Source organism: Chironomus tepperi, unplaced genomic scaffold (assembly GCF_022539635.2).
Source record: "Chironomus tepperi strain 1889 unplaced genomic scaffold, CSIRO-AGI_Ctep_v1 contig_465, whole genome shotgun sequence".
Taxonomy (NCBI): domain Eukaryota; kingdom Metazoa; phylum Arthropoda; class Insecta; order Diptera; family Chironomidae; genus Chironomus; species Chironomus tepperi.
In genome coordinates, this window is record NW_027226587.1 from 393,576 (window position 1) to 405,273 (window position 11,698).

Here is an 11,698-nt window from a genome sequence, read left to right on the forward strand (position 1 = left end):
TCTCTGTTCATTCCCTGTATTCGTTACGTGCTGGTATATATGCCTGATATTTCATATCCCATCGTATCTTTCTCATTTCAAAATTAACATGATTTTTACGTGATTTCTGCACATTTTTATATTATGTATCTCAATTCATAATAGAAACAGGAAATGATAATGATATGGTCTCTGAAACACGTATATTGAAACATAATTATTGCACCATTTCACTATAATTCTCTCATAATGGTAATTTCATTATTCTTCATGCTTTTTTTACTGCTCAAAATTTTAAAAAATTTCTTTAACTTTATTTTTTATATCGTAACTTTGTGGCTGTGAATTTTAATCAGTTTGAAACATTATGTTGTACGTGATTGCAGGAATTTTCTTTCCGCTATGTTACTTTCTATCATAATTTGATTTATTGTAGTAAGGAAGGATGAAAGGAATGGAAGTTTTGATGTAAAAAAATATAATAAATTGAAATTAACTCAATTAAACTTTTCAGGATGGAAGAAGTTTTTAAATTATTATGTCCTATATTGAAGGATTTTGTGTTGAAATTATCATAAATGTCGATGTCTTTACTTAAATATGAAATAAAATGAAGAAAAGAACATCATAAGTAAATTTAAAGTTTTAACAGTTTTGGAGAATTTGAATTTTTCAACGATTTTGTAGAATTTTAAATTTCAACAGTTTTGTATAATCTGAAGTTCTAACGGTTTTGGAGAATTTGAAGCTTACAACAATTTTGTAGAAATTGAATTTAGTTTTTTGCTCAGTTTTAACGTCTTTCATATTTTTAAAAATCTAAGCAACTCATAAATAATTTTCAAAAACAAAATTTCCGTTAGTCACATACCTTTGTTTACATTTTGTAGAATCATCCATAAATCTCTTAAAATTAGTATTAATCAGCTGACAGAGATAATTCTCAGCTAACGCGAGTATAATTCTTAATAAACACAGTAAAATTAATCTCAGAAACTCTCTCGTGTAAAGATTTATTCTCAGTTGTGTTATCAGTCAAAATTAATCAGTTTACGCAGTGTGTTTGTCTCGTTCATGTTTAATTTAATTAAAAGAAGTCTTAGAATGGCTAAAATAATTGGTAAAAGTAGTAAAAAAGACAGTATAATTCATTCAATATCGCTGCAAGAGTGTTTTGTGATTTATGTCCAAAGTTTAATTATTGGAATCTATATTTTAATTAAAAACTCATTCTATTCGGTCAAAAGTTACATCGATAAAAAGTTTGGAGTATCTAAACAGAAAATCATCAGACAGTTAAATGTATTATCGTCAATGACTGACAAATCATCAAAAAATAAAATCAATGGAACTAGAAATTACTTAAATCGATCAATTACACCCGGAACTCACAGATCTGATCTCGGTCAACACAAATTTATAAGAATTAAGGTAGTATTTTGTTTATTTATTGATAGAAAGTTGGTGCCTGTGACGTAGTTTTGATGATTTTTACATCACTGGATGATTGAAGTTTAAATCGTTGGATTTAAATTTAAATCGTCGGATAAAAATAAATTTTAATAATTTAAAATGAAATTCCTGGAATATGAAGCAATTAAGGCATTAAATTGGCATCAGAGCGTAATTGTGTGGAGTTTAGCGAATCATCAGTCCAAAGTCCAAATTCCAAATTTTCTTTATTTCAAATTTCACTATAATTTCTTGAAAAATTTGTGTAGACAACCAGTCCAAACTTGATTGCAATGCTCTGTTGCTTACTATAATTACTATGCGTAGCTGCCAACACGTTTAGTCTTTTACTTCCTTATTACATGCATGTTGATTGTCATTGAACTTGAAACTTCGTTGCCTATGTCAACAAGCACGATTATTTCAATCCACAATCAATATGCACATGTCAGTTACAGGTTATACGCAAATGTGCACTGAATGATATAATTAATTTCTCAATTATCATTAAAAACAGCAAACGAGATTTCATTACGTCGAGAAAGGCGAGAAAAATGATCAAGTCGTTCTATTACTTCATGGATTTCCAGACTGCTTTTATGGATGGCGGAACCAAATCGATGTTTTATCCGATCAGAATCATGTCATTGCCCTTGACCTAAAAGGATTTAATAATTCCGATAAGCCAATGACTTATTGTCAATATAAACCTGAAAAAATTTGCTATGAACTCAAATGTTTCATTGATGCCTTGCAAATTAAATCATTTTGCATAATTGGACATGATATTGGTGCTCTTTTGGGGTAATGAATTAAACATATATTTTGTATGTAGATTGTGTCATTCAATTTTATATCTAATTTTAGATGGATATTTACGCTAAAATATCCAGATTATGTGAATAAATTCATCTCTATATCCACACCACATCCAAATCTATTTTGGAATACAGCCAAGGGTTCAAAAATGTCAAATTACTGGTTTAATATGATTCAGGTGAGTTTGAGTGTAGATTATTGATGGGCAGTTTGTGGGTCGCGGAACAATGGCATGTCGCCAACATTATTTGGTGTTGTCATGAACTGGATGTTCAGTCAAAGCTTACCATCCAGAGTTGCAAATCAGGCACCTGTGAAATATAAAAACATAAAAACAATTTCTTGATAATTAGTAAGAATTTGTACGGTTTTTGTCAGTCTCAAGTGCCTGATTTGCAACTCTGTTACCATCAAAGTATGCCATGACACATGTCACATAAATGTTGCGCAACACTGTCCTAGCTGAAAACTTAAAAATAACAATAAAATAGCACAGCACATTTAGTTTGATAATGCACGATTCTCTTAAAGACTTTATTTATGCTTCATAAGCGTCTTATGATTTTAATATCCATTCTAATGTACGTTAAACTCAAAAAATTGTTTAATTAATTTTATATTCTGCATGTTTATTACCTGATGACTTTTTTATTCTGTATTTAATTAGTATATTCTTTCTCGCTTTACGTCAGCTAAATAAAAGTGCTTAATATATCCTTTTTTTAAATCTATATGTATTCTTCCTCTATAACATGTCCATTCCTTATCCGTTTCATTTTATCTATTGCTCTAGATACCCTTTTTACCTGAAATGGAATTAAGTAAGGATAATACATTTATTCACGAGACTTACAAGCATTTAATCGTTAATGGGTCATCAAATGAGATTTATGAGAGTAAGCAGAGAATTTTAATGGAGACATATGACTATGTATTTAGTCAGTATGAGGACTACTCAGGAGGTTTACATTATTTAAGGAATTTAAGGCTTTGTCGTGTCGACGAGTCATACTCGATCAGGTAACAAATTACATAAAGTTACACAAATCTAGATTTAAGGCATTTTAAGTGACTTAATCTGGATTCAACATAATTTTCAAATATTCTTTGTTCGTTATTTTTCAAAAATAATTTGACCGTTATTATTCAAAATCTAATTTGTAATTCTTCACTTTATAATCCCTAGATGTCCATGCATTCTCATATTTGGAACAAATAACACAAATTTTAAACTTGACAGTGCGATTAGAAGTGCTGAATATTGTGAGAATCCTCTAATTAAGATAATTGACGGTGCCGGTTATTGGCCACATCAAACACATGCTGACGAGATAAATAAAATTTTAATAAAATATTTAGTTGGGGAGAAGAAGAATGTCGAGGAAATTGATTCATGTTCTCCATCTGGTAGTCCATTAAGGAAGGGATTAATGAGTCGAGTTATGGATAAAATGTACAGTGTCAGTCAACAATATGTGATTTAAGTTTGTGTGTCTCTTTTAGTGTTTAAAATTGTTTACAATATTTAATTAGTTAATGTAATTTAATAAATCTTTATATCATATTTACCTCAAAGATTTATGTTTTTACTTCTCATCCCATAATCCTAATTTACGCATTTTGGTTTGAAAGTAATTTTCGAGCTTGTTAGCTAGTGCAACGTATTCAGTTTCCGGTGAATTGTAAATCCGACAATTCGTGAAAATTCGTTTCATGTCAGCTTGAAAAAGGCGGCGACTTACGTAGTATCTGTGGATGAAAGGCACAAAATTTGTAATTACTATTTAACGGTTTTGTAAGATTCAATTTTTTTTACAACTGAACCGAACCAAAGTGAACTTGGAACTAGTGACCAATTTTTTGTAAATTTATAAATATCTGCTTTAATTAAGTGATTAACAGTCAAATAAACACAGTAACTACACAATTGTGACTGCAAATTCATTGAAGCTTGGCGTTTTAAAGAAATACAAGATCCGGCATAAAGTCAACATGGAAAAATTCAACAAATTCAAAAAAATTTAATTTACCTATTTTTCAAGCGATCACTGATTGTTTTAAGGTCCATTGGAAATCTAATAATATTATAATAATCTGGAACTTCTGCTGCTGATACTGGCTGTAAGTATTAAATATTTATTTATCATATTCCATACAAACATCCAGTAAAGAATTTCTTACCTGTAAAAATGGCCAACTACTTTGGTGCTGACGAACAGCATTTAGAACTGAACTTAGTTGCATGGTAAACTTCTCAAAGTCTTCTTCTTCTTCAGTCGATTTAATTTGTTTTAATGCCCTAATTGCCCTCCAATTAATATCCCTTAAACCCGGTATCGATTCCAAAGATATGCATTTTGATCCTTCTCTGAATGCTGAGATGCCTGGGTAAATTTTTTGCATCTCTTGTTGCCTTTGAAGTATCAATTCCTTAATAATTTCCTTTTGCTTCCTAATAACGTTACTAAATTGTGTGTAAACAATTCCTGAATGTAACTCGCAATGCATGAGGGTAGCACCTTCATATTCTTTTATAAATCCAGAATAAGCTGATGGAGCAAGTTTAATTTCGTCCGAGAAACCTTGCTTTTTAAAATATCCGAGTGCAAATTCATCGGCGAATGTTAAAAAATGACGGATTTCCTGCTTATTACTGTAGTCTTTAAGATGATTCATTAAGTGTGTTCCATAGCCTTTAACTTGCTCACTACTTGTGACTGCACAAAAGACAATTTCAATAAAGCCTTGACTTGGAAATGGACGAAAGCAGATTCCACCGATTGGTTTGTTGTCTTTTATTAAAGCCAGAGTTTTGTGCTTCCCGTCAAATACCAGTTGTGTGATGTACTCCTTTGGCATTCTGTGGAATAGATTTGGAATTTTTAGTATTCAGTTGGAAGTAACGAGTAAGAGATCAAACCTGGGTAGTTGATGAGCAAAAACATTTTTACAAGTCAAGAGCCATGCCAAACATTCTGCGGACGGTTGTTTCTTCAATGGATTCGCAATAATATGAAAAGATATTTCTTTTCTACTTTGTTCAGCCTTTGCTGCATCATCACGTGCTGATAATTTGACAGGATTTAGTACTTCAGCATGAATTTTATAATCATCGTCATTAATACGTTCGAGGATGTTTAAGACAGTCAGATCTGATAAGTCTTCACACGTATTTTCCCGTTTTAATCTTTTAAATCTCGGATCTTCATTACAATTTGAATCCTGGAGTTCACGCTTAATTGGACCACCTTGGGTACCGGTGTTTGGAAAAACTGGTTTAAATTCTGAATCAAATATTAATGAACTATCATTGGCGATCTCTTCACGTAAATCATCTAAGAATTTTGGTAATGAATCAAAAACAATTAGTTTCTCAGCGGGTAACTTTGAACGTTCCTTATCGGCTTTATATTTTTGAAGCATTAATGACGATACAAAGCTATATATTGACTTAAGGAAAGCCTTTCCAAATATATTTGATGTTTTGTATTGACGAAAACTTGAGCAAAATGCAGGAATCCAAGCATTTATTAGCCATCTAGTTTGAAACACGAGAAAAATGGAATTCGATTAAATATGATGAAAAAATACCAAATTTTTGTTAAATAGGTCATCATCAGATGATTAAATAACGTTGAAAATTACTGGATTTAATGATTTAGGAATTTTGTGGATCAATTAAACTTAATAATTAGACATTAAGACTTGATATTATCAATTTATATATATCATACCTAGTATAATTAATTCTATATCCCGAAGCCTCCTCATTTGATGTTGTTTCAGTTCTCCTATCGTTCGGTGTCTCATAGTCCCAACAGTTTATACCTTATAAGTAAACAAGCAAATAAGTTAATATTTACAAAATGACTCGTGTATCTTTCATTTTGCTTTTATGGCTGTAAATGAGCATCTTTTTGAGATTTAGCATAGATTGGTGAGATTCTGTTGTTTTATTTTGTTGCTTATTGACTGGACATTTGTATAAATCGTGAAATAAATTTCCAGAGAATAATCGAGAAGGCTTTTTGGACAGATTTAAGTTAAAGTATACATTCCATAAAAGCAATATGAATGACAGATTCATGACTGTGTATATGCAATTAGCAAGCAGTAAAATACTCGAGATTATGACTTTTGCACGATCCTGTCATCAACAGAATACTTAAAAATCTCATGAAATTAAAGCAACCACAACAAGCGCAGTCCATGACAGAATGTCACAAAGCCTGAATGTACTTACAATGTAGAAAATTTTTAGCTAGCTCCGTAAATATTTGAAATTGTAGTTTTGTTGATGGATTCTCACGTAAATGTCCATACTTGATGAAGACAAAATTTGATATAATTCTCTGGATGCACGGCGATTCAAATGGTGGCTGTCCAAGTGGCGATTCTGGTGGTGTGACTATAACTGATTGACTTTTTGTGAGGATACAATGACGCAGTAATTTTGATAAATAAATATAAACTTTCTTTATGTCTGCATCATTCTGCCTCGAGATACTAATATATAAATTTTCCATATCAACGATATTGTTAAGCAATCGATTTAAATCTGAATCAGTCAAACTATTTAAATGGCACACATGTTTTACTGTGAATTGTAGAAAGAGATAACAATGTTTAGACTGAGCGATAAAAGATCAGAATTTGAAGGTTTTGTTACTGTCTACTTACAGAAAGGATGAGAACAATTTGTATTTGAACATAAATCCTTATTTTGTGGTAAATAACTTGATTCATCTTTCTTGCGTTGCTCCTCACTCAATTTAAAACCAACACATTTACATCCTTTCTCCTATTTTTTTATGAATGGAAATGATTTTAACCATAAGGAGGATATTAATAAGTAATAATGTATATGAACTTACATATTGACATGTCGAATATGTTGATATTTTAAATAGCTTAGAGCTTCTAGGCAAATTAAATATCTTTTGTTTTCTATCAAGGATTTTCTGTATGTTACTGGCTCTCGTTGCACTCGTATTAGATGATTCATTATGATTTTCTTCAGACATTATTAAATTGCAAAAAAAAATTTTTATTCTTTTTTCAACTAAATCACAACTTTACACCACACTTTTGTAATAACTATCAACAAATAATCAAGTAACGGGTTCCAACTAACAATTATAATACAATTAAAGATTAAAACTTAACGCGATTTACGTGAAAATTATTAAATAAAAAAAATTTGAAAATGCTGAAAATTTTTTTTTTTTCAAAACAAATGTGTAGGGGAACGGTATGGAATGTGGACTATAAGAGTGATCATAGTTTTTATTTCTATAATAAACACTGTTTATGCTTTAAATATATATATATATGAATAATATATTTTTTTTGTTTAAATTCTTTATTTAACGTCACATTTAGATTTTCGCCATTTAAAAAAAGGTTCAGTAACTTAATATAAAGGATTTTATAATAAATGAAAAAATGACAATAATTTCCAAATTGTTTAATCTAATAACTCCTTCATCTTATTTGTAAAGTAAATTTCAAGCTTTTCTGCACATTGAAAATATTCAGTTTCGGGTGAGTTGTAAATTTTACAATTTGTAAAAATCCTGTTCATATCTGCTTTGAATAAATGTCGAGTAACGTAGTACCTAAAAAAATAAAAAATTAGAAACTATCAAGTTATTGTTCTATTTTCGAAAAAAAAAATAACGGTCAATTCTATCGAAACTTTGAAGTTTCTTAACAAATAACCATAACATTCAAATTACCTAGCTTTAATCCTTTCACCGATTGTTTTAAGATCCATTGGATATTTAATATGATCAAAATAATCTGGTACTTCCGATACTGATACTGGCTTAAGAAATGGCCAACTGCACTTGTGATTCTTAATTAACTGCAAAATGTTGTTTAATTGCATCGCAAGTACTTCTGGATCATTTATTTCCTCTGTATATCTTAGATGTTTTGGAGTATTTCTTGGCAATTTCCATCCATAAATGTCACGTAATCCAGGAATGGCTTCGAAAGGAATCGTCCTACGGAATCCTTCCTTAAAGCATGTTAGTCCTGGATGGACCTTTTGCATTTCCTGTTGTCTGTGTTTAAAAAGTTCCTTAATTATTTCCTTCTGCTTTCTCACAACGCTACTGAATTGCGTATAAATTATTCCTGGATGTAATTCACAATGCATCAAATAAGCTCCTTCATAATCCTTAATGTATCCAAAATATTCGGAACGTGGAAATTTAATATCATTTGAGAAACCCTGTTTCTTGAAAAATTCGACAGCATTCTCGTCCGCATATGTAAGAAAATGATGAATTTTTTTGGAAATACTGTAATCTTTAAGATGATTCATTAAGTGAGATCCATATCCTTTAATTTGCTCTTTATCCTCAACAGCACAAAAGACAATTTCTATAAATCCTTGTGTTGGAAATGATCGGAAGCAAATTCCACCGATTGGTCTACCATATTTTATGAGTGCAAGTGTCTTGTGATTTCCATCAAATACTTGCTGTGTGATGTATTCCTTTGGCATTCTAAAAATACAATAATTAAGGATTAAGACAGGTATTTTATGGACATATAAGATGCTTACCTTGGAAGTCGATGTGCAAATACGTTCTTAAGATCCAACAACCATTTCTTTTGAAGCATTGACACTTTATTAATCATTGAATTTCCGACAACATGGAACTCAATAATTCCGCGTCTCTCTTCAGCTTTTGGATGATCATCGCGTGCAGAATGTACAACTGGATTCATGACATCGGTACAATTAACGTTTGGATCATTTACACGATTTAATGCTTCGAGAACTGTATCATCAGGTAAATCTTCGACCTCACGACGCATCCTTTTAGCAAAACGATTCTCGTTGACCGTATCAGCAAATCTTTTAGTCCTAGCCACGTAACTGACAGCTGTATTTGATACTGGCTTGAATGCTGGATTAAATATCTCTGATTTATCATTTTGAAGTTCTTCACGCAACGAATCAAGAAATTTCGGCAATCGTTCCAGTAAGATTTGCTTCTCTAGTGGTAAACTTTCTTTTTCTGAAATAATGTACATGAAGTTGATGTAAAAAACAATTGAATTGATTCTAATTGGAAATGGAAAATTATAATGCATACCAATCTCATAATGTGACAAAAATTGCTGAGATAAAAATGGAAATGTGTAAAGTAAAAATCGCTTTCCAAAAATTTCACTGCAGTTGTAGTATTTGAGGCTATTACAAAATGACGGCACATAGCAAAACACAAGCCAGCGTGTGTAACTATAGAAAAAAAAATAATAGGAAGGCAACAGAAAAAAATTTAAATTTTTAATTCCCCAAAAAATCACTCATTTTAAATGCAAATCTTACTCAATTTTATAAAAATTCTCTTCAGCATTGGCATCTTTGCAATCATTTGGACATTCAAAATCCCAATTGTTATAGCATAATAAGAACGTCCGTGCTACTTCCATAATAACTTTAAATTCAGCTTCATTTGTTTCACGTAGCTTATCATACTTTAAAATTACAAAATTTTTTATGATCTTCTGAATCGATGGTTTTTCAAATGACTTCTCCGGATCGCCTAATGGGCCTTGAATAATTGCTGGCTTCCGTTCAGTAACACATTGATGTAGGAATGTGAATAGAAATGAGTAAATTTTCTTAATGAATTTATCTTTTTGTAGACCAATTGTTGTATACAACACTTCGGCATCGACGATCATTGAGAGCAATTGATCCATTTGTTCATTCGATATATTTTTTATGTGTGAGAAGTGTGCCTCTGTAAGAAATATAAAAGAAGAACAGTTTGTGCTTTAGAGCAAGTTTTTTTTTTCTTTTTACATTCAGTGTATATGATTACCTAATGGATGTTTACAATTTGCGTTCCGACAAAGATCATAAATGTTTGGACAATAGTCAACTTCAACATCTTTGTGTCTTGACTCTTCTGGTAGTCTCCAGCCCTTACAACAGCATTGATTACAATTCGAATACATCGCTATCTTAGAGAGTTTTTGATTCCGTGGCAGTTGATATATCTACAAAATGGCCTCATTGAAAAATTTTCCGATACAAAATAATTGTTTTTTTTTTTTTCGTTTTTTTACCTTCGCTTTCCTAGCTTTTATTCTCAAAATATTGTTTTGACGACTCGAATCCACTTTTAAAGTTTGCTTTCTGGCTATATTTTCATTTAAACCACCCACTTGGTCGTGGTTTATTGAAGCCATCGCAATTTTTTGTGGCTTTGACTTGGTTAGACCTATTTTAATTAAATTTTTTTAAAAATAAAAGCTACTAATATTTTGATATAATTTTTATTTATAACAGCTTCAATTTTATAACAATAATATTATGACGGATTTGAAATTTTAAAAACCGTTAAAGTTATTTTTTGAAAAATTTTAAAACATTTTTTGAATATTGATTTTGAAAAAATGAATAATTAATTAGAAAAATTGTGGAAATTTTCATGAACAATAAAATTTTTCATGCCGGAAAAATTTGGGAAAATTCCTAACGCAACAAAAATTTCCGATCACGCAACATAAAACTAGAATTCTTATGCTGCAAAACAAGAGAGAAATGACACAACATGTATTCTCAAAAAAAAGTCTCACACAGTCACCACAACCGTTGCGTACTTTAATGTTGCACGACAATTTATATCACATACCCGAGTTCATTAACCTCCTTACCAATACAATTATTGACTTTGCCGTTTGTATTTGGCTCTCCGAAAAACTTCTGTCTATCATCATTCAGTTATTCACAGTACTCCGCGAAACACGTACGTTTGAGAGTCCTCAGAGTATTTTTTTCCTACTTCAATATATAGAAAAAGGATTTTTTCAGTTACACAAAAATAAAAAGTTAAATATTGTTAAAAAAGGCCAGTAAAATTTTATAAATTCGAAAATTCGACTAAGCTTATCTTCCTCAAAAAAAGTCAAAACAGAGAAAAAAAATTAAAAAAAAATTATATTTTTAAAAATTAACGTTAAATTCTGAAAAAGGATTATCGATATTATAGAAGAAAGAGAAGCGAATATATAAAAAAAAGAGTTTTCTTCAGATTGTGTATTGTGTACATATAGAGAATAAAAATGCAGAAAGGATCAATGTCCTTAAAAAAGAAAAAGAGAATCCTGTGAGTGAGTGAGAGTGTATATGTGTGTATAATATATCTATTTGTAAGAAATTTGCCATAAGAAGAAATAAAAAAGAAATTTCTTTATTTTCTTACTGATGTTCAAATGCGGAAGTGAAGAAAGGAGAAAATAAGAAAGATTTTTTTTTCTTTTCCCGATGAGTATTGCATAAAAAAAAATTATTTTCGGGAAATTCTAGTGAGGTGTTTTTTGCATTAACATTGAAAAATTTGAAAAAGGAATAAAAAAAAAAAGTTGGTGGAAATTTAGTGTTGAGAAAAGATTTGTGGCAAAGGTGATTGGCCTAACA

The 11,698-nt window shown here is 30.5% G+C and overlaps 3 protein-coding genes across 4 annotated transcripts; 1 reads left to right on the top strand and 2 right to left on the bottom strand.

Annotated features, from left to right (window-relative positions):
* Positions 1 to 985: 985 nt before the first annotated feature.
* Positions 986 to 3,825, top strand: LOC139099167 (epoxide hydrolase 4-like). Of its 2 annotated transcripts, XM_070651559.1 has the most exons (6): positions 986 to 1,099; positions 1,227 to 1,410; positions 1,949 to 2,235; positions 2,299 to 2,428; positions 3,044 to 3,270; positions 3,437 to 3,825. In XM_070651559.1, exons 2-6 carry the CDS (start codon positions 1,294 to 1,296, stop codon positions 3,732 to 3,734), a joined length of 1,059 nt encoding a protein of 352 aa, XP_070507660.1. In that variant the 5' UTR covers positions 986 to 1,099; positions 1,227 to 1,293; the 3' UTR covers positions 3,735 to 3,825. The 2 variants fall into 2 exon arrangements, with proteins under 2 accessions (XP_070507660.1, XP_070507659.1); XM_070651558.1 differs by having other exon boundaries at positions 1,040 to 1,410.
* Gcn5 (Gcn5 acetyltransferase) lies at positions 2,751 to 7,443 on the bottom strand. The gene is made up of 9 exons (XM_070651555.1): positions 7,125 to 7,443; positions 6,931 to 7,051; positions 6,494 to 6,847; positions 5,985 to 6,078; positions 5,171 to 5,788; positions 4,432 to 5,110; positions 4,281 to 4,369; positions 3,820 to 3,999; positions 2,751 to 3,056 (listed from the first exon to the last, which is right to left on the bottom strand). Exons 1-8 carry the CDS (start codon positions 7,272 to 7,274, stop codon positions 3,837 to 3,839), a joined length of 2,268 nt encoding a protein of 755 aa, XP_070507656.1. The 5' UTR covers positions 7,275 to 7,443; the 3' UTR covers positions 2,751 to 3,056; positions 3,820 to 3,836.
* Positions 7,444 to 7,627: 184 nt separating this feature from the next.
* Positions 7,628 to 10,540, bottom strand: LOC139099186 (histone acetyltransferase KAT2B-like). Its single transcript, XM_070651583.1, has 7 exons — positions 10,345 to 10,540; positions 10,098 to 10,275; positions 9,599 to 10,016; positions 9,363 to 9,508; positions 8,825 to 9,284; positions 7,989 to 8,765; positions 7,628 to 7,868 (listed from the first exon to the last, which is right to left on the bottom strand). The coding sequence occupies exons 1-7, from the start codon at positions 10,465 to 10,467 to the stop codon at positions 7,718 to 7,720; spliced, it is 2,253 nt and encodes a 750-aa protein (XP_070507684.1). The 5' UTR covers positions 10,468 to 10,540; the 3' UTR covers positions 7,628 to 7,717.
* Positions 10,541 to 11,698: the final 1,158 nt, after the last annotated feature.